At 46.7% G+C, this 25902-nt stretch overlaps 1 protein-coding gene across 1 annotated transcript in view; it reads left to right on the forward strand.

Moving 5' to 3' along the window:
• Window positions 1-23753, forward strand: part of LOC140203611 (uncharacterized) — an 86008-nt gene extending 62255 nt beyond the window's left edge. The window contains exons 7-12 of the mRNA XM_072269659.1: window positions 797-978; window positions 7471-7639; window positions 10005-10178; window positions 16368-16844; window positions 20742-21171; window positions 23444-23753. Of these exons, the coding sequence (XP_072125760.1) occupies window positions 797-978; window positions 7471-7639; window positions 10005-10178; window positions 16368-16844; window positions 20742-21171; window positions 23444-23697 (1686 nt within the window). The 3' untranslated portion in view covers window positions 23698-23753. The remainder of the gene's footprint in view (window positions 1-796; window positions 979-7470; window positions 7640-10004; window positions 10179-16367; window positions 16845-20741; window positions 21172-23443) is intronic.
• Window positions 23754-25902: the final 2149 nt, after the last annotated feature.

Below are 25902 nucleotides of genomic sequence, written 5' to 3' on the forward strand. Positions count from 1 at the left end.
CGACATTTCACCTGTGAGTCTGTTGGGGTCATCTGTTGTATCCGGTGCTCCTGGTGTGGCTTCCTGTATATCGGAGAGACCCGGCCCAGTTTGGGAAACCGCTTCAACGAGCACCTACAGTCCATCCACCAGAGAAAAACGGGACCTCCCGGTGGCCACCAATTGACCTGGATGAGGAAGTGGAGGGATGGGTTAGTAAATCTGCTGATGACACAAAGGTTGGAGGTGTTGTGGATAGTGTGGAGGGCTGTCAGAGGTTACAGCAGGACATTGATAGGATGCAAAACTGGGCTGAGAAGTGGCACCCTACCTGGGTCACCTTCTTAATGGCTCTGGTCCAGGGCTCCAGCCAGCATTGTTCAATGGTCTTTACCCCCAGACCCGTGCCTTTGTTTTTTTCAACTTGGCCTGGTTCAAAGCAGCTAAGGTAGCTGACCCAGGCACTGAGCCTAATGAGGTTGTAGATTTCTTCTGCAAGTCTGCCACTTTACATTATAAATCGCTGCTTGTCTGAGAGTGGTCCCGGGTTAGCCGGTCGTTAGCTGAAACTCCTTGCGTCCACATTCAATTGCTCTGATTCGATAATCCCAGAGCTAGAATCGAAGAGTTCACAAAATGGAGGGTGTGCAAGGACAGTCTCACAAAATGGCCACCTCCACCTCCTTTCAGCATGTGGTAAGAACAAAGACAGTTTGTTTGCCTACTTCCACTGCCCTTGATTCATTTGAATTCACTGATTTGTAGACTGTTGTTCTTTTTGGCCAACACTATTAATTTTTAATTATTAATGTTGCAGGTTAAGCATTCCCTGAGCTCTGTGATGGACTCCAATCTTGATCAAGAGGTGAAGGAGGATCTTCTTTATGATACACTCTGCATGATTAACCTTGCAGCTTGTGGCCGGCAGAAAGACATGGAGGAAGAGAGGCCGCGAAAGAAGGAACAGCTGCCTAAGATCTGGTGGTCGCGGGAGTACAGGTGACTGAAAGACTGAAGAGTGCCACGTTGGGCAACGATAATTAATGAATATTCCTGCTGTCAAATTCAGCTGCACACACAAAGTGCTGGGGGAACTCAGCAGGCCAGGCAGCACCCATTTAGAACAGAGATGACGAGAAATTTCTTTCGCCAGAGGGTGGTGAATCTGTGGAATTCATCGCCACAGATGGGAGTGGAGGCCAAGTCATCGGGTATATTTAAGGCAGAGGTTGATAGATCCTTGATTAGTCAGGGCATGAGGGGTTATGGGGAGAAGGCAGGAGATTGAGGCTGAGATGGGAAGGGATCAGTCGTGATCAAATGGCAAAGCAGCTTCGATGGGCCAGATGGCCTAATTCTGCTCCTCTTACGCAAATGAACAAACAGTCGCCATTTTGGGCCGAGACCCTTCTTCAGGACTGGAAAGGAATAAAAAGGTGTGGGGAGGGAGGGGAAGGAGGATAGCTAGAAGTTGATAGGTAAAGCCAGGTGGGTGGGAAAGTTGAAGGGTTGGAGAGGAAGGAATCTGATAGGAGAGGAGAGTGGACCGTGGGAGAAAGGGAAGGAGGAGGAGTGCCCAGGGGAAGGTGACCGGCAGGTGAGAAGAGGTGAGAGGCCAGAGTGGGAAACAGAAGCAGAGGGAAGGGGGAAGGACTATTTCCCCAGAAGGGGAAGCCGATGTATGCGTTCAGAATAAAGAAGTGGGCAGGAAAATCACTGAAGACTGTACCCACCCTGCAAACTCACTTTTCCAAAAGCTCCCTTCGGGAAATCACCTTGGGTTTCTGAAAACGAGACCTCATGCCATCTCAAAAGATTTTTTCCCCTCAGGCAGTTCATCTGATCAACCATCCTAGTTACTCCCCCACCGACCCCCAACCCCCTCTAACTATTACCCTGTCACTGCACTGAACTGTAAACACTATAAACCACATTTTGATACGCTGTCTACTTTGTAAATCCATATTAGTATTTATATATTTATGCACATTATATTCCACATCCAAACTTTAACCTCTGGCTTACCTTTGTCTACTTCCTTATTCTTTAATAGAGGGTCTTGGCCAGAAACATCGACTGTTTATTCCTTTCCGTAGATACGGCCTGACCTGCTGAGTTCCTCCAGCATTTTGTGTCTGTTACTTTGGATTTCCAGCACCTGCGGAATCTCTTTTCTTTATTCTGTATAATTGTTGTACATTGTTGGATTTTGTCGCCTGTCATGCCCTGATCAACACCATGCAGTGAATTCCAAATACGTGCAAACTTATCTGGTGCATAAAATTGATCCTCGATCTTAATGTTAGCCTCTCCTATCCTTTTATAAAAACCTCCCCTCCAAAGTATCGCTGCTATTCCCTGCACATTTTAAAGTTCCACATTTTCCCACTGCTCAGGCATAGCCGCCGAGCGCTTCTGTGCCATCCGCCACCAGCGTGATATTCTGGTGGCCAAAGATTTTAATTCTGATTCCCATTCCCAGGTGTCAGTCCACGGCCTCCTCGTGCCAAGGTGAGTCCACCCTCAGGGTGGAGGAGTAACACCTTATATTGTGTCTGGGTAGCCTCCAACGTGACAGTATGAATATCGATTCCTCCTTCTGGAAAACAAATTTCGACCCTCCCCCATTCTTCACTATTCCTTCCTCCATTCCTTTCTTCTCACGTGCCTATTACATCCTTCTGTGTCCCCTGCTCCTTCCCTTTCTCCTGTTGTCCACTCTGCGCTCCTATCAGATTCTTTCCTCTCCTGCCCTTGACCTTTCCCACCCACCTGGCTTCACCTATCACCTCCCAGCTATCCTCCTTCTCCTCCCCTCACCTTCTTATTCAGGCATCTTCCTCTTCCTTTCCAGTCCCGATGAATGGTCTCAGCCCGAAATGTCGACTGTCTATTCCCTTCCACAGATGCTGCCTGACCTGCTGAGTTCCTCCAGCATTTTGGATTTCCAGCAACTGCAGACTTTCTTGTGTCAGAAGTTCCTCCTGCTGCTTAGAGCTGCACAAAGGGGAAAGGAGGTGGATTCAGCAGGCATGCAGAGGTGGAGTGAGGACTGTGGGCTAGACTGCGCTCAAGAGGACTAGAACATATCACCAAGGAAGTAATGCTGAGGCTTTATAAGGCACTGGTCAGACCGCACTTGGAGTATTGTGAGCAGTTCTGGGTGGCAGGCGGAGTTACGTTTCTACCAAAGGAGGTGTAAGGTGCCCCTTCCCCCCTCTAGCCTGCCGGTGCAGATCGCAAGTCCTGGGTATGTGACCACTGACGCCAGGCAGACAATCTCTGCAGGGTATTGATAATGACTGGGGTCACCCGTCTTTTAAAGACACTGGCCCAGAAGAAGGCAGTGGCAGACCACTTCTGTAGATAACTTTGCCAAGAGCAATCAATAGACAATAGGTGCAGGAGTAGGCCATTCAGCCCTTCGAGCCAGCACCACCATTCACTTTGATCATGGCTGATCATTCACAATCAGTACCCTGTTCCTGCCTTCTCCCCATATCCCTTGACTCCACTATCATTAAGAGCTCTATCTAGCTCTTTCTTGAAAGCATCCAGAGAATTGGCCTCCACTGCCTTCTGAGGCAGAGCACTCCACAGATCCACAACTCTCTGGGTGAAAAAGTTTATCCTCAATTCCGTTCTACGTGGCCTGCCCCTTATTCTCAAATTGTGGCCTCTGGTTCTGGACTCCCCCAACATTGGGAACATGTTTCCTGCCTCTAGCGTGTCCAATCCCTTAATAATCTTGTATGTTTCAATCAGATCCCCTCTCATCCTTCTGAATTTCAGTGTATACAAGCCCATTCGCTCCAATCTTTCACCATATGACAGTCCCGCCATCCCGGGAATTAACCGCGTGAACCTCGACTACACTCCCTCAATAGCAACAATGTCCTTCCTCAAATTTGGAGACCAAAGCTGTACATGATACTCCAGGTGTGGTCTCACCAGGGCCCTGTACAACTGCAGAAGGACTTCTTTGCTCCTATACTCAACTCAACTCAACTCCCCTTGTTAGGCCATTAGCTTTCTTCACTGCCTGCTGTAGCTGCATGCTTACTTTCAGTGACTGATGAACAAGGACACCAAGATCTCATTGTACTTCCCCTTTCCTAACTTGACACCTTTCAAATAGTAATCTGTTCTTGCCACCAAAGTGGATAACCTCACATTTATCCGCATTAAACTGCATCTGCCCACTCACCCAACCTGTCCAAGTCATCCTGCATTATCTCAACATCCTCCGCACATTTCATACTGCCACCCAGCTTTGTGTCATCTGCAAATTTGCTAATGTTACTTTTAATCCCTTCATCTAAATCATTAATGTATTATAAATAGCTGTGGTCCCAGCACCGAGCCTTGCAGTACCCCACTAGTCACCGCCTGCCATTCTGAAAGGGACCCATTAATCCCTACTCTTTGTTTCCTGTCTGCCAACCAATTTTCTATCCGTCAGTACCCTACCCCCAATACCATGTGCTCTAATTTTGCCCACTAATCTCCTATGTGGGACCTTATCAAAGGCTTTCTGAAAGTCCAGGTACACTGGCTCTCCCTTGTCCATTTTCATAGTTGCATCCTCAAAAAATTCCAGAAGATTAGTCAAGCATGATTTCCCCTTCGTAAATCCATGCTGACTCGGACCGATCCTGTTACTGCTATCCAAATGTGCCGCTATTTCATCCTTTATAATGGACTCCAGCATCTTTCCCACCACTGATGTCAGGCTAACTGGTCTATAATTCCCTGTTTTCTCTCTCCCTCCTTTCTTAAAGAGTGGAATAACATTAGCTACCCTCCAGTCCTCAGGAACTGATCCTGAATCTATAGAACATTGGAAAATAATTACCAATGCATCCAAGATTTCTAGAGCCACCTCAAGTACCCTGGGGTACAGACCATCAGGCCCTGGGGATTTACCATCCTTCAGTCCCATCAGTCTATCCAATACCACTTTCTGCCTAATATGAATCTCCTTCAGTTCCTCCGTTACCCTAGGTCCTCCGGCCACTATTACATCTGGGAGATTGTTTGTGTCTTCCCCAGTGAAGACAGATCCAAAGTACCTGTTCAACTCATCTGCCATTTCCTTGTTCCCCATAATAAATTCACCCGTTTCTGTCTTCAAGGGCCCAACTTTGGTCTTAACTGATTTTTTCCTCTTCACATACCTAAAGAAGCTTTTATTATCCTCCTTTCCATTCTTGGCTAGCTTGCCTTCGTATCTCATCTTTTTTCCCCATATTGCCTTTTAAGTTATCCTCTGTTGCTCTTTAAAAGTCTCCCAATCCTCTGGCTTCCCGCTCATCTTTGCTATGTTATACTTTTTTATTTTTATACTATGCTTGACTTCCCTTGTCATCCATGGTCGTCCCTTACTCCCCTTAGAATCTTTCTTCCTCTTTGGAATGAACTGATCCTGCACCTTCCCAGAAGTACCTGCCATTGTTGTTCCACTGTCATCCCTGCTAGGGTATCTTTCCAGTCAACTTTGGCCAGCTCCTCCCTCATGGCTCCATAGTCCCCTTTGTTCAACTGCAATACTGACACTTGCGATTTTCCCTTCTCCCTCTCAAATTGTATTTGAAAACTTATCATATTATAGTCACTACCTCCTAATGGCTTCTTCACCTCGAGTTCCCTTATCAAATCCAGTTCATTACACAACACTAAATCCGGAATTGCCTTCTCCCTGGTAGGTTCCAGTACAAGCTACTCTCAGAATCCATCTTGGAGGCACTCCACAAACTCCCTTTCTTGGGGTCTGGACCAACCTGATTTTCCCAGTCTACCTGCGTGTTGAAATTCCCCATAACAACTGTAGCATTACCTTTGCGACATGCCAATTTTAACTTTTGATTCAACTTGCACCCTATATCCAGGCTACTGTTTGGGGCCCTGTAGATAACTCCCATTAAGGTCTTTTTGCCCTTACAATTTCTCAGTTCTATCCATACTGACTCTACATCTCCTGATTCTGTGTCGCCCTTTGCAAGGGACTGAATTTCATTCCTCACCAACAGAGCCACCCCACCCCCTCTGTCCACCTGTCTGTTCTTTTGATAGGACGTATACCCTTGAATATTTATTTCCCAGCCCTGGTCCTTTTGCAGCCATGTCTCTGTTATTCCTACAACATTATACTTGCCAATTTCCAACTGAGCCTCAAGCTCATCCACTTTATTTCTTATACTCCGTGCATTGATATATAATACTTTTAATCCATTAGAGTACTCCCCTCACCTTTCACATCGATTCCTGTTGCACTTGGCCGTATTCTCCGATCCCTTCCTGAGCTTTCTGCCCTGTTAATTCTGTTGTCTTTCTTAACTTTCCTTATTCTCTCTTTCCCTTTAACCCCATCCTTATATTTCCTCTCTTCCCCCCCCACTATTTAGTTTAAATACACCAGTGTAGCAGTGGCAAACTTGCCTGCTAGAATGCTGGTCCCCCGCCTGTTTAGGTGCAACCCGTCCCTTTTGTACAATTCATCCTTGCCCCAAAACAGATCCCAGTGGTCTAAGAATCTAAATCCCTGCTTCCCATGGGGCCATGGCCCAATCATGGCCATGGGACCAAGATCGCCCATGTCATACAGCACGGCACATAATGATGATGTCATATGACCCAGCACATAATGATAGAAACATAGAAACGTACAGCTCAATACAGGCCCTTTGGCTCACAGAGCTGTGCCGAACCTTGGGTTACCCATAGCCCTCCATTTTTCTGAGCTCCATGTACCTATCCAGGAGTCTTTTAAAAAGACCCTATCATATCCGCCTCCACCACTGTTGCCGGCAGCCCATTCCACGCACTCACCACTCTCTGTGTGAAAAAACTTACCCCAACATCTCTGTATCTACTTCCAAGCACCTTAAAACTGTGCCTTCTCGTGCTAACCAGTTCAGCCCTTTAACATCAAAAAAAAGATGGGCTGGCATTGGAGAAAGTCCAGAGAAGGTTCAAAAGAATGATCCTGGGAATGAAAGGGTTAAGTTTTGAGGAGCGTTTGATAGCCCTGGGCCTGTACTTGCTGGAGTTTAGAAAAATGTGGGAGGATCACATTGAAATCTATCAAATATTGAAAGGCCTAGGCAGAGTGGATGTAGAAAGGCCGCTTCTTTCTGTACGGGAATCTAAAACCAGAGGACACAGCCTGAGAATACAAGAATGTCCCTTTCGAACAGAGACAAGGAAGGATTTCTACAGTCGGGGGTGGCGAATCTGTGGAAATAATTGCAAAATATGGCTGTGGAGGCCACGTCATTGAGTAAGTGGAGGTTGATAGGTTCTTGTTTAGTAAGGGGGGTCAAAGGTTATGGAGAGAAGGCTGGAGAAAGAAAATATCTCAGCCGTGATGGAATTCTGGAGCAGGCTCGATGGGCTGAATGGCCTCATTTTGCTCCTGTGTTTTCTGGTCTTATGGCAAGAGATCGATTTTCAAAAGGAATAATTGACACCTCCTCTTTGCTTTCATATTAGAGCTGACGAGACACGAAACAACCAGGCTACCTGGGTGGAACAGGTGGAGAAGTACGAAGACGAAAACATGGGGAACTTCAAAAGGATCTACCCGAGCTCCACTTCAGAGAAATACGAGAAGTTCTTGGAAACAGTTGACTCCAAGTCTCGGGAAGAATATGTCAGGCAGGTTTATACTGCCCCTCCCAGTCCTGCCCCCTCCCTCCCTCCCTCCCTCTCCAGTGACCCACAGCCACCCAGTGTGCCATCACCTGTCAAACGGTGAAAGGCCTCGAAAGAGTGGATGTGGGAGATGCTTCCTATGGAGGGAGAGTCTTGGACCAGGGAACACAGCCTCAGAACAGAGGCGGAGGAGTGTCCTCTTAGAAAGGAGGAGAGGAGGAATTTCTTTAGCCAGAGAGTGGTGAATCTGTGGAATTTGCTCCACAGGTGGCTGTGGAGGCCAAGTCATTGGGTATATTTAAAACAGATGCTGATAGATTCTTGATTGGTCAGGGCATGAAGCGATAAGGGGAGAAGGTAGGAGATTGTGGCTGAGAGGGAAAATGGATCAGCCATGATGAAATGGCAGAGCAGACTTGATGGGCCAAATGGCCTAATTCTGATCTGCATCTTATGGTCTTAACCACATTCTCTACTACCCCTCTATAATCCCTCCCCAATCCTTTTACCCTCTTTCTAATCCCACATCACTTCCCCACTACCCACAACACAATTGTGTCGCGTTCTGGTTGCCTCATGATTGGAAAGGTGCAGAGGAGGTTTACCAGGATGCTGCCCAGATCAGAGAGCATGTCTTTATGGGAATGGGTGAACGAGTTAGGGCTTTTCTTTTTGGAGCAAAGGAGGGTGAGAGGTGACTTGATGAAGGAGATGAAAAAGGCATAGATCAAATGGGCAGTCAGAGACTTTTTCCCAGGTTGGAAGTGGCTAATGGGGAAGGGGGGCATCATTTTAAGGTAACTGGAGGAAAGTATAGGGGGGATGTCAGAGGTAAATTCTTTACACAGAGAGTAGTGAGTGCATGGAACACCCTGCCAGGGGTGGTGGTAGAGGCAGATACATTAGGGATATTAAAGAGACTGTTAGATTGGCACATGGATGATAGAAGAATGGAGGGCTCTGTGGAAGGGAAAGGTTAAATTGACCTTAAAGTAGGTTAAAGATTAGCACCACATCGTGGGTGAAGGGCCTGTACTGTGCTGTCAGGTTCTATGTTCTGTCCCTCCACAGCTATATATTCTTACCATCATTAAGGACCCCCACCACCCAGGACATGCCCCCTTCTCATTGCTACCATCAGGGAGGAGGTACAGGAGCCTGAAGACCCACAGTCAACGATTCAGGAACAGCTTCTTCCCCTGTGCCACCGGATTTCAGAATGGACATTGAGCTCAGGAACACCACCTCACTGTTTATTGCAGTCTTTTTGCACTACTCATTTAGTTTAATTTTTAGTATGTTTCCTATTGCAACTTAGTGTTTTTATGTCGCAAGTTTCGCAACAACTTTCCCAATATATGTCAATGATATGAAACCTGATTCTGATCAAGTGTGGTGAGTCATCACTGGTGACACGGAACAGAATCAGAATTTGGTTTCATATCACTGGGGTACGTCGTGAAACTTGTTGTTGCGTGGTAGCAGTACAATGTGATACATAATAATCAAAACTGTGTATATATATATAATAGTTAATGAAGTAGTGCAAAAAGAGGGGGAGAAAAGTAGTCAGCTCGTGTTCATGGTTTCATTGTCCATTCAGAAACCTGATGGCTGAGGGGAAGGAGCTGTTCCTGAGTTGTTGAGTTTGTGCCTTCAGGCTCCTGTACCTTCTCCCTGACGGTTGTAGTGAGAAGAGGGCATGCCCTGGGCGATGGGGGTCCTTGATGGTGGAGGCCGTCTTTTTGAGGCATCGCTCCTTGAAGATGCCCTGGATGCTGGGGAGGTTAGTGCTCATGATGGAGCTGACTGAGTTCACAACTTTCTGTAGCTCCTTTCGGTCCTGTGCAGTGCCCACCCCCCCACCATACCAGATGGTGATGCAGCCGATTAGAATGCTCTCCATGGTACATCTGTAGAGATTTGCAAGTGTCTTTGCAGACATACTAAATCACCTCAGCCTCCTCATGATATATAGCCGATGTTGTGCCTTCTTTGCAACTGCATCGATATCCTCAGAGATGTTGACCCCCAGGAACATGAAATTGCTCACTCTCTCCACTTCTGATCCCTCTGTGAGGACTGATGCATCTTCCCTCGTCTTACCCTTTGAGGTCTGCAATCAGTTCTTTGGTCTTACTGACGTTGAGTGCAAGGTCAGGTACACTTCCCATTTCTATGTCAAAGAGCACCCCACCCCCCTCAATGTTAGACTCGCCGGTGATTCTTGCCCCCGGTACTGCTCCCTCTGGAACAGCGGAGCGTGCTGGCCCTACTGGGCATGAGGTTGGAACATTGAAGGGGTGGGAGAGGGCATTGTTAATATTGGTGCAATGGCTTGGTATTGAAAATCTCGCTATCTCTCCAGGCAGATGCACGGGGAAATTCAGCAGAGTCAGGAGCAGAAGGAAATGCTCCTCAAAGAACGGGGGTTCCCTGAAGAGAACCTGCAAGAAGAGTCCCAGTTGCAGGAGAATCCGACCCTGTTGATCTTGGTGAAGCCAAAGTCACCAGAAGGACTGCAGACGTCATCATCCTCCACTCCTGTAAGAGTTTCTCTTGGTTGACGTGCTAAGTCGCCTTAGGTGGGACTAATGATTTAATCTACGAGATGTAGATGATTTCAGCTGAGCTGACATCTTGTAGATGATTTACAGCTCAGCTCAAAGCAACCTCTCAGCTAGGTCAAGATTGGGAATTAAATATCCAAGGATATCAGGTTATACGGTATGATAGGCAGGAAGGTAAGGGAGGTGGGGTAGCGCTCTAAGGATGAGATCAGTGCGACAGTGAGAGACGATATAAGATCTAAGGAGCAGAACGTTGAGTCCATCTAGGTAGAGATTAGGAATAGTAAGGGAAAAAAAATCCCTGGTGGGAGTTGTCGATCAGCCACCAAATAATCACATAACAGTGGCACAGGCAGTAAACAGAAATATCTCAGGCACGTGAGAATGGAACAGCAGTTATCATGGGAGACTAACTTGCACATAGATTGGGTGAATCAAGTTGGTCGAGACAGTCTTGTGGAGGACTTCATAGAACGCATAAATGATGGCTTTCTTGAACAGCGTGTTACTTAACCTACAAGAGAATGTGTTATCTTAGATCTGGTCCTGTGCAATGAGAAAGGTAAAATTAGTGATCTTGTAGTTAGGGATCCTCTCGGAAAGAGTGATCACAGTATGACTCAGTTTCCCATACAAATGGAGGGTGCAAAAGTAGTCTGGGAATACAGGCTATATGGTGGAGCAGTGGAAGTCTTTCAAAAAGATTTTTCATGGTGCTCAACAAAAGTATATTCCAGTTAAAAGCAAGGACAATAAGGGTGGGGAGAGCCAGTCTTGGATAACTAAGGAAATTAAAGAAGGCGTCAAACTAAAAGCGTGTGAATAGAAAGCCTCCAAGAGTAGTGGGAAACTGGAAGACTGGGAAAATTTCAAACAGCAACAAAGACCCATCAAGCAACTAATAAAGAAAGGGAATAAGGAAAGAAAATAAACTAAAATTCTCTAGACTGTGGGCAGGTTCTGGTGGATTAGAAGACGGCGAATGTCGCGCCACAGTTCAAAAAATGATGTAGGCAAAAGCAGGTAACTACAGGTCAGTTAGTTTAACATCCGTAGTTGGGAAAATGCTTGAAGCTATCATTAAAGAAGAAATAGTGAGGCATCTGGCAAGAAATGGATCCATCAGGCAGATGCAGCATGGATGCAGCATGGATTCAGCAAGGGCAGATCCTGTTTGACAAAGTTACTGGAGTTCTTTGAGGATATAACAAGTGCAGTGGATAGAGGGGAACAGATGGACGTTATTTACTTGGATTTCTGGAATGTGTTTGATAAGGTGCTGCATAAAAGACATCCATAAGATAAGGATGCAAAGAGTTGGGGTGATGTATTAGCATGGATACAGGATTGGTTAACTGAAAGAAAGCAGAGTTGGGATACATGGGTGTTACTCTGGTTGGCAATCAGTAGTGAGCGGTGGTGCCATACGGGTCGGTGCTGGGCCTGCAACTGTTCACGATATATATTAACGATCTCGAAGAGGGAACCGGGTGTAGTGTATCGCTTAAGTTTGCTGATGATACCAAATTGAGTGGAAAGGTAAATTGTGCAGAAGATACAGAGAGATACATATTGATAGGTTAAGTGAGTGGGCAAGGGTCTGGCAGATGGAGTACAATGTTGGTAAATGTGATGTCATCCACTTTGGAAGGAAAAATGGAAGAGCAGATTATTATTTAAACGGTAAAAATTTCCAGCATACTGCTGTGCTGAGGGACTTGGGAGTACTTGTGCATGAATCACAAAAGGTTGGTTTGCAGGTGCAGCAGGCTATCACAAAAGCAAATGGAATACAGTATTGGCCTTCATTACCAGAGGGACTGAATTGAAGAGCAGGGAAGTTATGCTGCAACTGTACAGGGTACTGGTGAGGCTGCACCTGGAGTACTACATGCAGTTCTGGTCTCCATACTTGAGGAAGGATATACTGGCTTTGGAGGCAGATTGATGGTCAGGTTGGGATTGGTGCGAGGAGAGTCGAGGGCAGTGCATTCAGTGGAGGAGTGATGAAGTTGATGTCCTGTCAGCAATTCGAGATGAGAAGATCCAGAGCAGGCAGAGAACCAGAGCGGGGAGTCCCAAGGAGAGGAGGAGGTGAGTGAGGGTAATTTCAGAGATGTGAGAGCGGATCTTTTACACAGAGAGTGGTGGGTGCCTGCGGTGGTGGTAGAGATAGATACATTAGAGATTTTTAAGAGACGTTTAGATAGGCACATGAATGTGAGGAAGATGGGAGGATATGGACATTGTGTAGGCAGGAGAGATGAGCTTAGTTAGCTATTTGATTACTAATTTAATTGGTCTGGCACAACATTGAGGGCCAAAGGGCCTGTTCCTGTACTATACTGTTGTATGTTCTATTAAAGGACTCCTGACCTCAGCTGCAGGGATATCGTTGAAGGAATGTCTGAGGGTCACGCCAATGGGTCTTTTCACTGCTTTAGCCTTCAGCCCAAGCGGGGCTTTGGTTTGGAGGTTGGGAACGTGAGCTGGCTTTCAAGTTAGCAACCAAACCTGTTGGCAGATGTTTGCCCTGGCCAGACAGCTTGGTGTCAGCGTGAGCGAGAGAGAGAGAGGATTCCAGTCTTTCTGCATGTAAGGATGTAATGCTGAGGCTTTATAAGGCAGTAGTGAGGCCTCACCTGGAGTCTTGTGTGCATTTTTGGGCCCCTTATCTCAGAAAGGATGGACTGATATTGGATGTTTGAATAGGCAACTCAGGCAACGCATCACCAAATAATTAGATAGGGCGTCAGAGGTTAAAGGAAAAATGGGTTTGAGAGGGAAATGGATCAGCCATGATGAAACAGCGGAGCTGAAAGGCCTAACTCTGCTCCAATGTCTTAAGTTCTTCCGGTCTTTCATATGGAGACTGTCCTCCAGTCGGCTGAAGGAGTCTGTTAATGAGCTAGACCTGGAGGTCCTCCATTGGTTGGAATGGACCATGGATGTTGTGACCTAGCTGTCTACATGATGTGCAAGCCAGGGAAGTACAACACGGAGAGCAAGTTGTTGCCCACGCAGCAGACGAGCTCTCTCCGTGCAGCTGATGAATGCAAAGGAATGGCAGAGATTGACAGTTTGGCATCAGCCCAAAGCGACTGGTTTTAAGGCATCAGTAACCCACCTGGGTGCCTTCTCCTGGCAGTAGAAACTGTTCCGCCAGTCTTAGTAGCTCAGCCAGACGTGAAGGCCAGGAGCTGGACTTGGTTGTCAGAAGCCTGCCCTGCCGTGCAATGTGATCATGTCTGCTCTATGCTGACTACAATTCTTTTTTTCTTGTACTGGTTTACGTATTAATAAACAGCCAGTAGGTGGAGATTGTGTCTCTCTCAGGTTTTGGCAGTCCATCAGGGTCAAGCATATTTTGCTTCCAACCCACAACACACACACCAAGTGCTGGAGGAATTCAGCAGGTTAGGCAGTAACTCTGGTGAGGAATAAAGAGTCGATGTTTCAAACCGAGGACTGGAAAGGAACTGGGAAGAAGCCAGAATAAGACTGGGAGGTGGTGGGAGCGTGGAGGGAAGGAGTACAAGCTGGCAGGTGATAGGTGAGACCAGGTATGGGGGAAGATGGATAAAGTTGGAAGCTGGAAGGGTTTAGGTCAGGGGTTCCCAATATCATAAAACCACAAGATATGGGAGCAGAATTAGGCCATTAGTCTGCTCTGCATTTCATCATGGCTGATCCATTTTCCCTCTCAGCCCCAATCTCCTGCCTTCTCCCTTTAACCCTTCATGCCCTGACCGAGCTCTGCCTTAAATATACAAAAATACTCGGCCTTCACAGCAGACTGTGGCTATAAATGCCACAGATTCACCACTCTCTGGCTAAAGAACTTTCTTCTCATCTTCCTATTCATCTCTAAAAGGACACCTTGCTATTATGAGGCTGTCCTCTGGTCTTAGACTCCCTACCATAAGAAACATCCTCTCCATGTTCACTCTGAGACCCCTTGCTTAATTGTACTGGTCCATGGCAAGTAAAAGGTTGGGAACCCCTGGTAGAGGTGGAAGAGTTAAAGGGCTGAAGGAGGAGGAATCTGATGGGAGAGGAGAGTGGACCATGGGAGAAGGGGAACTAGGAAGGGAAGAGGGTAAAGATGGGAAGGTCTTCATTGAGTTCACAACATCCAATCTGCTCTGGTACCACAGTATTTATGTGGGCTGTCCTGCTGAGACTCTGGAAAATGTTGGCCCCTCCAGGACATTGATAGCTGGGTCTTAAACAACTGTTGGGTCATTGAATATCAGGGGTAAGCAGTTAGATGCCCTCTTGCTGGAGATATCATTACCTGGTGTACTGGTGGCATGATAACTTGGCTTCCTGGTGTCTGGCTATAACACTGAAGAGTCCCAAGCCTACTGTCTCCCCTGTACCACTGGGACCTTTCTTACCTGTCTGCTGTAGTAGTGAAATCTGCCCCAAAACCTTGTAAATTATAATTCTTTTGAGGACAAAGAAATCTGGCTGTGGGAAACAAGCTTCGATTGTGTAGAGCTTTTTATTGATGGCATGAACTTCTATTTTTCCAACTACCGGTAATTTTTTTCCCTCCTGCTTCCAATTCCCCATTCTGGCCTCTTTTCCACATCTCCCTATCACCTCCCCTGGTACCCCTCCTCCTTCCCTTTCTCCTGTGGTCCACTGTCCTCTCCTATCAGATTCCTCCTTCTCCAGCCCTTTTACCTTTTCCATCTATCGCCTTCTAGCTTCTTACTTCATCCCGCTCCCCCACCCACCTAGCTCCACACATAATCTTCCAGCGAGTCCTCCTTCCCTTCTCCCCACCTTTTTTATTCTGGCTTCTTCCCCCTTCCCTTTCCAGTCCTGATGTAGGGTCTTGGCCCGGAAACGTCAACTGTTTATTCATTTCCATAGATGTTGAATGACTTGCTGAGTTCCTCCAGTATTTTGTGTGTAGAATTCCATTTGCCTTTGCCATTATGTACATTACTCACAGCTAACTTTCTGTGACCGACCCCCCCCCCAGCTCTCCCTGTACAGTAACATTCTGTGATGTCGCTCTCTCTCTCTCTGTTTAAAGGATATTTTACTTTCTTACTCCTTTCACCATCATCATTATGTGTCATGCCGTATGATGTGGGCAATCATGGTCTTTGGCACTGTGGGCAATGGCAAACCTCTTCTGGGCCAGTGTCTTTACAAGACGGGTGACCCTAGCCATTATCAATACTCTTCAGAGACTGTCTGCCTGGCATCAGTGGTCGTATAACCAGGACTTGTGATATGCACTGGCTGTTCGTACAACCAACCACCACCTGCTTCCGTGGCTTCATGTGACCCTGATCAGGAGGGCTAAGCAGGTGCTATTCCTTGCCCAAGGGTGACCTGCAGACTAGTGGAGGGAAGGATCACCTTACACCTCCTTTGGTAGAGATGTATCTCCACCCCACCACCCAGCTACACCATTAACCACACATTATAGTCCAGCTCCCCTGTGGCATTTACCCTTCAGGGAAATATCTAAAATAACTCACACAAAATGCTGGAGGAACTCAGTAGGCCAGGCTACAGTGAATCTAAATCACAACTGTCTATGTTAAAAAGAAATTACTTCATTGCCCCTCTGACCCAGGCCCAGGCTGATTCCAGACCGAACAGGAGGCCTGAGCGGAAATCCAGGAACTGGAATCTCAGTAGCCAAAGTGAAGAGATTTATGGCAACTTGAGAATTATCCTCAATCTCTTTCCTCCAGTTATTGACCCTCCTGCCACTGAAAGCAGTTTCTCTTGACCCACCCTCCAGTATTTGATTGCCTCTAATAAATCTGCCTTTATCACCTGTCTCAAAGGGCAGTAGCACTGGGGCTTCTCACATCTCACCACATTAAATGGTCCCCTCTCCCTGGGCCAGCTGCTCACTGACCTGTTCCGGTATCAGGAATGGCATTATTAGTGTCATGTTATTCTGTAATATCATGGAAATAAATCTTTGACTACATCGTGTTCTTGTCACTGGTGCCATTGTCAAGGATCCTCCTGCACGCCTCTCTGAGTCTTTGAGGTGAAACTGAATGGTATTCTGAGCGTCACAAGTTCAGGAAGTTCATCTGACACTGACTGCCAAGATTGTTTTTTACTGAGTGTTTTTAAAATGCCAGCTGTTTTCAAAGTTTTTTTTTCTTTTGTATCCTTCAGACCAGCCAAGTGCTAGGAATTGTCTCCAGCCCAAGCCAGCGAGCAGGCGGCTGGGAGGAGAAGAATGTGGGCCACAGCTGTGAATTGTCTCCAGGAAGAGCAGATGTTGAGCCAGAGCTGGTTTCTGAACAGAAGGCAGATGGCACAGAACACTGCTCGCTGCTCCAGAACCAATCCCAAGCAGAGCAGAAAGAACCAGGCCAGAAGCAGCAGCAGACAGAGGTTCCATCAGAGATCCCTGCTGAAGCACAAGAGGGAAATGCTGTGAGTGAGGCAGTGAACCAACCGGAGGCCAATGTGCAAAAGTTACAACAGCAGGCCCAAGTCCTGGATAACCAAGAGGCCGAAGACGGGGATCAGCAGCAGGTACAAGATCTGGTCCCACTGGAGCCCCAAGCTGTGAAAGAGGCCAAAGACCTGGCGCAGCAGGAGGCGGGAGATGAAAATGGGCAGGAGTCACAATCTCCACCTCTACTGGTAATGTTGCAACTCTAACAAAACCCTAGTTAGACTACGCTTGGGAGTATTGTGTTCAGTTCCAGTCACCTCATTACAGGAAGGATGTGGAAGCTTTAGGTAAGGTGCAGAGGAGATTTACCAGGATGCTGCCTGAACTGGAGGGCATGTCTCGTGAAGATAGGTTTAGCCAGCTGAGGCTTTTCTCTTTGGAGCAAAGAAGGATGAGGGGTGACTTGATGGAAGTGTGTAAGACAGATCAATTGGACAGCCAGAGTTTTCTTCCCAGGCAGAAATGGCAAATGCCAGGAAGCATAATTTCAAGGCGATGGGAGGGAAATATAGAGGGGATGATAGAGGCAGAGAGTAGTGGGTGCATGGAACACCCTGTCATGGGTGGTGCTAAAGGCAGATACATTAGGGGCATTCAGGAAATGCTTAGATGGGCACATGATGATGGAAAAATAGAGGGTTAAGTAGGAGAGAAGGGTTAGATTGATCTTAAAGTAGGTTAAAAGTTGGTACAACATGGTGGGTAAAAAGGAATGCACTGTGCTGTGGTGTTCGATGATCTATGTTCTAAGTCACACATAGGCAAGTTGAGAATTTGAATTGACCAAGGCCTGTGTCAACAGGAAGCCCAAGTCATAGTCACAGAGCTATCGGTCCCTTTGCCTTAATGCCAACCACGATTACAGGGACTTGAGGACCTGAGTTATAGGAAAAGGCTGAATTGTTTGGGACTTCATTCCCCGGGGCGTAGGAGGTGGAGGGGAGACTTGATTGAGGTATACAAAATGATGAGAAGTATCCATAGTGTAAAGGCAGGCAGGCTTTTCCCACTGAGATTGGGTGGCACTGAACTGGAGGTCATAGGTTAAGGGTGAAAGGTGAGTGTTCAAGGGGAACCTGAGGGGAATCTTCTTCACTCAGAGTGTGGAATGAGCTGCCAGCGGAAGTGGTAAATTGTGGTTAGATTGCAATATTGAAGAGAAGTTTGGATGGGTCCATAGATGGGAGGGTAGGGATGGCTACAGTCCAGGTGCTGGACGACAGGACTCGGCAGATTAATAAATTGGCGCGGCCTGGATGTGCTGAAAGGCCTATTTATGAACTAAATGACTCTTTGGCTGCTAATCTGTACTCAAATACTCTACCACTGAGCTTATAAAATTAATTTTAAAATGACAAAATTTTAGAAAATACTAGAAACTGGAGCAGACCATGAATTTTTTGGCCTCTGTAAGACCATAAGACATAGGAGCAGAATTAGGCCATTTGACCCATTGAGTCTGCTCTGCCATTCCATCGTGGCTGATTTACTATCTCTCTCAACCCTGTTCTCCTGCCTTCTCCCCATATCATTTGACACCCTGACTAATCAAGAACCTGCCAACCTTCGGTTTAAATATACCCAATGACTTGCCCTCCGCAGCCGTCTTGTGGTAACAGATTTCACAGATTCACTACCCAATGACTGGATGCATTCTATGACCCTTATAGGATTCCATGCGTTTACAGGCTCTCTCAGGGTTAAGACAGGGTTCAGTTCCTGAGAACGGTCTGTAAGATGGAAATGAACAGAAATAGTGCACGGGACAGGGTCACAGAAAAAACTACGACAGGGGAGCGAACAGGTGTGGCAAGAGCAGCTGCCAGCCCGTCTCACTGACCCAGTGAGAGGCCGAATTGAATTTGATTGAATTGAATATTATTTCTTACATCCTTCACATACACGAGGAGTAAAAATCTTTATGTTACATCTCAGTTTGAATGTGCAATGTGTAAATTGTAGTAATTTGTAATAAATAGTATGTCCAGTAAGTTATACAACAGTACAGTCAATATAGCTCAGAAATACAGTTGTGTCAGCGTGAATTAATCAGTCTGATGGCCTGGTGGAAGAAGCTGTCCTGGAGCCTGTTGGTCCTGGCTTTAATGCTGCGGTACCATTTCCCGGATGGTAGCAACTGGAACAGTTTGTGGTTGGGGTGACTTGGGTCCCCAATGATCCTGCAGCCCCTTTGTACACACCTGTCCTTGAAAATGTCCTGAATCATGGGAAGTTCACAACTACAGATGTGCTGGGCTGTCCACACCACTCTCTGCAGAGTCTTGCGATTGAGGGAGGTACAGTTCCCATACCAGGCACTGATGCAGCCAGTCAGGATGCTCTCAGTTGTGCCCCTGTAGAAAGTTCTTAGGATCATGCCGAATTTCTTCAACCGTCTGAGGTGAAAGAGGCGCTGCTGTGCTTTTTTCACCACACAGCTGATATGTACAGACCACGTGAGATCCTCGGTGACGTGTATACCGAGGAACTTGAAGCTGTTCACCCTCTCAACCCCAGATCCATTGATGTCTCCATTCCTCCTGTAATCTACAACCAGCTCCTTTGTTTTTGCGACATTGAGGGAGAGGTTGTTTTCTTGACACCACTGTGTCAGGGTGATGACCACTTCTCTGTGGGCTGCCTTGTTATTATTTGAGATCAGGCCAGTCAGTGTATAGAGAGTCTGTTCAGTGGTCCCATCACTGCTCGGCCTGAACCGGCCCCCTGATTGTAGTGGCTTGGCTGGATCAAGAATGCAGTGTGGGGAGTGAACACCAACTTACAGAATCACCAACGCCATCTGGGGCACAGGCCTTTGACAGCAGCTCACCAGAGTCCTCCATCCTGGGAGTCTTTCAACCTGTTCCCAGGTGTGGCCCATCTTCTTGGCATATCCTTCCTCTCCCAGGGATGGAGCTTCTGTTGGGGTTTCTGTAGCTCTGGGTTTTTAACCCCATGCCCAGGTGGGAGGGTTGGTGGGAGTGAAAGCAGTTGGGAAAGCTCCATTCCCACAAGGTAGAAGATTCCTGCGGTGTCGGAGAGTCATAGAAAAATATGGCAGAGAAGCAGGCCCTTCAGCCCATCTAGACCATGCTGAGCCATTTTAAACCGTCTATTCCCATCGACCTGCACCGGGACCATTGCCATCCATATCCCCTACCATCCGTGTACCTATCCAAACTTCTCTTAAACGTGGAAACTGAGCTCGCATGCACCACTTATGCTGGCAGCTTGTTCCAAGCTGTCCCCACCCTCTGAGTGAAAATGTTTCCCCTCATGTTTCCAGGTGGCAAATGCAGTTACTGCTTTGCCCATCCTGAAAGAAACTGTCCGAGTTTTGAACAGATACTAATGGGTCCCTTGCAATTATTTCCCGAGAACATTAAACTGATCCAACACTGTGCCTTTTCTTTAAAATATCTCAGTCAGGTTAGACTGGAATGTCTAGACAGAGCGGACGTGGAGAGGATGTTTCTGAAAGTGGGAGAGTGGAGTACCAGACAGTGCAGCCTCAGAAATGAGGTTCGTCACTTTAGAGTAGAGATGGGGAAGAATTTCTTCAGCCAGAGGGTGGTGAATCTGGAATTCATCGTCACAGGAGGCCAAGTCATTGGGGATATTTAAAACCAGAGTTTGATAGGCTCTTGATTAGTCAGGGCATCAAAGGTTATGGCAAGAAGGCAGGAGAATGTGGTTGAGGTTATGAATCAGCCATGATGGAATAGAAGGACGTCCCTTTAGAACGGAGATGAGAAGGAATTTCTTTAGCCGAAGGGTGGTGAATCTGTGGAATTCATCGCCACAGACGGCTGTGGAGGTGTACTTAAAATGAAGGTTAAGAGGCTCTTGATTAGTAAGGGTGTCAGAGGTTACAGGGAGAAGGCAGAAGGCTGGGGTTGAGATGGACAATAAATCAGCCATGAAGGAATGATGGAGCAGACTCGGAGGGCCAAGTGGCCTAATTCTGTTGCTAAGATTTATGGTCTATCTACGAATAGGTTATGAGGTCAGCACAACATCGTGGGCTGAATGGCCTGCAAAATTATGTGTTCTAAACCTTTCATCTATATTTCTGTTTTCTTCAGAATACCCAGTCGGAGATCTTTGAGGAGCTTGACCAGAAGAGTACAATTGTTGCGGAGGAAACCGAACCAGTGGATGCGTGCAGCACGCTGCCAGCCGAAAGCACAGAGCAGAATGGGAGCTCGAGGCAATTCCTCCCTGAGGTCCAGAGTCAGCCCAGGAGCCAAGGTGGCCTCGAGGCCCAGGCATTCCCCCAAGAGGGGCAAAAGGCCGCAAGAGAGACGCTGAGCGCAACGGGCAACCCGCATGCCGCCTCGAAGGCCATCAAGAAGTTGTCTAAGGTTCTGAAACGCAACCGCAGCCAAGTGGGCCTGGCAAGCAATGTGAATTGTTCCGGACAGACTGATGCTGCAGGGCACGCTAATGTCACTGAGGAGATTTCAAATGCACCTCGGGATCAGCGTGATTCCTGTTGCAACTGCTGGGGTTACAGTAAGTGAAATACAACCTTTTAGCCTTCTAAACTCGAAATCTGGGTTTCCTCACTTGCAGGGACTCCACAGTTTGTGTTCTCAGTATTACTTGTTTAGTCTTTGTATTTGCACAGTTTGTCTTCTGTTGCACATTGGTTGCTTGTCAGTGATTGTGTGTACAGTGCCTCTAAAAAAGCATTCGTCCCCCTTGGAGGTTTTCATGTTTTGTTGTTTTACAACACCGAATCATAGTGGATTTAATTTGGCTGTTTTGACACTGATCAACAGAGAAAACCTCTTTTGTGACCAAGTGAAAACAGATCTCTACAAAGTGCTCTAAATTAATTACAATTATTAAACACAAAACAATTGACTACATAAGTATTTTTCCCCTTCAAGTCACTATTTAATAGATGCACCTTTGGCAGCAATTATAGCCTTGAGTCTGTGTGGACTGGTCTCCATCAGCTTTGCACATCTGGACACTGCAATTTTTCCCCTTCCCCTTCCTTCTTTACAAAACTGCTCAAACTCTGCTGGATTTGCATGAGGATTCCGTGGGGCAACACCGTAGCGTAGTGGTTAGCGCAATACTTTACAGTACCGGTGACCCCAGTTCAATTTCAGCCGTTGCCCGTAAAGAATTTGTATGTTCTCCCCATGACCACGAGTGTTTCCTCCAGGTGCTCTGGTTTCCTCCCACAGCCCAAAGACCTACCAGTTGGTAGGTTGATTGGTGGTTGTAAAACTGTCCTGTGATTGGGCTGGGATTAAATCGGGGGATTGCTGAATGTGTGCTAGATTTTATTACAGCCTTGTGGGCTGAGCAAAACTGAATTATTAGTTGTTGAATTAAGTGTTTCAGGAAACAATTAAGTGCCCAACGTGTCACCAGCACCAGACTACCAGCCATCAAGGATGTATTCCAAGTTCAAAGTACAAAGTACAGTAATTATCAAAGTATGCTTACGGTGCACAGCCTCGAGGCTCATCTTCTTGCAGGCAGCCACAAACAAAGAAATGTCAGAGAACCCACTTAAAGAAAGCACCCCACGAAACAAGACCATCAGACGTGCAAAGTCACGCAAACAACAGAAACAACAAACGAGTAACGCTCAGAACATCAAACATCAGAACGCAGGATCCCCAGAAGTGGGTCCACACCCACGAGCCACTGGGGGGTGAGTGAAGCCGGTCCAGGAGCTTACCCACCATCAAGGGCCGGGAAAGGGCCAGTAACGTCAGGGAGGATCCCACCCACCCTGCTCACGGACTGTTTCCTGTCAGAGTCACCCTGCTCATGGATCATTTCCTGTCAGAGTCACCTTCTGTACAGACACTCAGTGATTCAGGAACAGCCTCTCCCCTGTCATCAGATTTCTGAATGGACATCGAACCTGTGAACACTAACTCACTATTTTCTTTTTGTCTTTTTGCACGACTTGTTTAATTGTTTAATTTTTTAATTTTTTATATATTTACTGTAATTTACAGCTTTATTTTCTATTGCAAGGTACTGCTGCCGCACAACGACAAATTTCATGGTATATACTGATTGATTGTGATTTTGAGACACTCCTGTGCCTAGAGTCACTTTATGCACGTACAGTCAATCCATGTATATAAGCTATCTTATGTATTTATATTTATTGTGTTTTTATTATTATTATTATTGTGTTCTTTATCTTATGGAGTTTATCTTAGTAGTGAGTTAAGCATCGATTTGTCGAACTTCTAGTTTTCTTCTTCACCATTCCCCATTCTCATTTCTCTCTCTCACCTTATCTCCTTACCTGCCCATCACCTCCCTCTGGTGCTCCACCATCGTCCCCTTCTTCCATGGCCTTCTGTCCTCTCCTATCAGATTCCCCCTTCCCCAGCCCTTCATCACCTCCACCAATCGACTTCCCAGCTCTTTACTTCACCCCACCCCCTCTTCCGGTCTCACCTATCACCTACCACCTCGTACTTCTTCCTCTCCTCCCCCACCCTCAACGTCTTCTCCCTTCCTTTCCAGTCCTGATGAAGGGCCTCAGCCTAAAGCCTCGACTGTTTACACTTTTCCGTAAATGCTGCCTGACCTACTGGGTTTTTCTGGCACTTTGTGTGTGTTGCCTTGGATTTCCAGCATCTGCAGATCTTCTTGTGTTTGGCTTGGTGTGTTTTATTTATCTCCTGCATCCCATCCAGAGTTACGATTATTTCGTTCTCCTTGACACTTGTGTACTGAAAATGACACTAAACAATCTTGAATGTTTTTCGTTAGCTAAAGTATTCAGTTCATACCCCAGACAGGATCTGCTGCAGGAGCTGGTTACGGGACAGTGCCGTGGAACGCGACTGCAGGAACCCGCCCGAGCACCAGCAGAATCAAGTTGCCGAGAGGTTTCCCACCGCGTCTGCCTATCCCGAGAGGGTGACCGAGGACAGGAGCAGAGGGAAGCTGTGCGTGTCCTCCGAGCCCCCAACTTTGCACCTCCGTGGCTCTACCTGTTCCACAAAACCCAGGATTAGACAAAGGGACCTCAACAGTCATGGCAGGTAAAAAAAAAAAAAAGGTGAACGCCAGAAGTTTTCTCTAGGGTTTCCTCTGGGTGCTCCGGTTTCCTCCCACTGTCCAAAGACATACCGGTCAGTAGTTTAATTGGTCATTGTAAATTGCCCCATGATTAGGCTGGTGTTAAATCGGGAGATCGCTGGGCGGTGAGGCTCGAAGGGCCGGAAGGGTCAATTCTGTGCCGTCTCTCAATCAATGAATCAACCAACCTAACCCTCCCCTCCCGCATAGCCTGCCATTTTCCATCATCCGTCAGCCTATCTAAGTGTCTGTAAAGCACCACAGTCAGCGTAATGCCTTCAGTGCCACCAGGTTCAGGAACAGTTATTACCACTCAACCATCAGGGTGAAGGTACAGGAACCTCAGGACCCACACCACCGGTTCAGGAACAGTTATTACCCCTCAGCCATCGGGAAGGACGTACAGGAGCCTCAGGACCCACACCATCAGGGTCAGGAACAGTTATTACCCCTCAGCCAGGGGTGCAGTGCTGCTGGATCTCACCGGAGTGCCACTCCGGCACCTCTGTAAAAAAATGTCAAAATATACAAGCGGGGAATTTAACAGCGGCCGCTATAGTTGATTGGAAAGAGGCTCTTTTTCTCTTTGTGTTGATAGGAAAAAGAGTAGTGAGCAATGAACGAGACGAAATACATTTCCAAATCTCCCAAATGGCTGCTCTCCTCCCCTGTTAACATTTCTCACTTACAAAATACGATATTTTCTATTCGTACAGATACAATTATAATTTCTGTAAAGAGTCAAGCTTCTTTCACTTTTTACATACTTAAAGACTAAACAGGATCTGTATTGGTCTAACCATGTAATACCCGATGTGTGAGGATATTGTGAATATCCAGACACACAGGTACACTTCCTGTCCAACCATTTCTGCGAGAGAAACGGTACGAGGCAGAGTTGCCAACCTACCGCTTTTGATACTAATATTCACCAATATTCGTGGCTTTACCAATCGTTCATCAGGCGTTCTTGTTTCATACTTGATTACTTGGTTCCAGTTTAGGTGGCTGAAAGTGTAAAAAACTTATTTGCTTTGTTTCTGTTATTTTGATACCTGCTTAGGAACACTGCTCAGCACTGCGGGCCCTGCTGTCTGCTCTGAATCAGCCGTAGAAGTAAGCCTACATCTGTGGTGGTCGCCAATACAAAAGTAAATTTTTCTCACTAACAACCCTATGGCTTCTAAGCAAACAACGTTACCTTACTTGCTTGATAATTATATTTTATGATAATTAGTAATACTTTGTCATATTATTAAATTAAGTATTATATGTTTTATTGTACCAGTTATACACTGAAGTGTAGTGATAGGCTATAATCTTGTTAATGTCGTAACTATCACTATATTTCTGTGGAGCTTGGGAATTCATGTATTTCTTTCATCTTGGTTCAGTGCCTGACATTATAAGAAGCCCTATTCACATATATATGTCACACCCAATTTGTGTACCTGCTCAAGGCGAGTGAAGAGGACGGACGAGTGCGGGAGCGGTCGGCGGTTCCAGGATGGCGGATACCGGAATTCGACGGTTCGGAGGTTGTTGGAGGTTCGGAGGTCGTTTGTGGACGGATCGGGGAGGCGTGAGCTCCAACGACTTAATTTGGTGCACAAAACTGACAAATTTACTGAGTGGCACCTTTGTTTTTTTTTTGTGTCCACTAACCACACCACCAAAAAGAGTTATAAAGTGTAACTTAACTGTACATTGTGTATTGTCTGATATTTTACAGTGTGGGCTTGTATCGGGGTGCATTACGTAGCGTCTACGCAAACGTGAGTACACAGTTTGGTAGGGCCTACGGCAGTTCCCCTAGACGGACGTGAGTTGATCGAGCCGAGCGTTACATATCTATCTAGCTGGGGTGCCTGAGACTTTTGCACACACCGCTGTATTTGTCAACATGGAGCGGAGAGCGAGCTTGTAAATCTGGCAGGAGCAAAGAATGTTGGGAATGGCGAGGATGGAGCACCGCAGGAGGGGTGTGGGACAAGTGACAGAAGAGGAGTGCCAGTGCACTTGGATGGCATGGTTGCAGACACACCCAGCCCTGAGACACCAGGCAAGGCCATTTGATTCCAAACAATTGGTTTATTGGTCATTACAGATGTCTCTCTGGTGCTTCCCACTCACTGCCTCTCCCTTCCCTTATTCCCAACCATGATCCCCCCT

The sequence above is a fragment of the Mobula birostris genome, chromosome 10 (assembly GCF_030028105.1).
Source record: "Mobula birostris isolate sMobBir1 chromosome 10, sMobBir1.hap1, whole genome shotgun sequence".
NCBI classification, from domain to species: Eukaryota; Metazoa; Chordata; class Chondrichthyes; order Myliobatiformes; family Myliobatidae; genus Mobula; species Mobula birostris.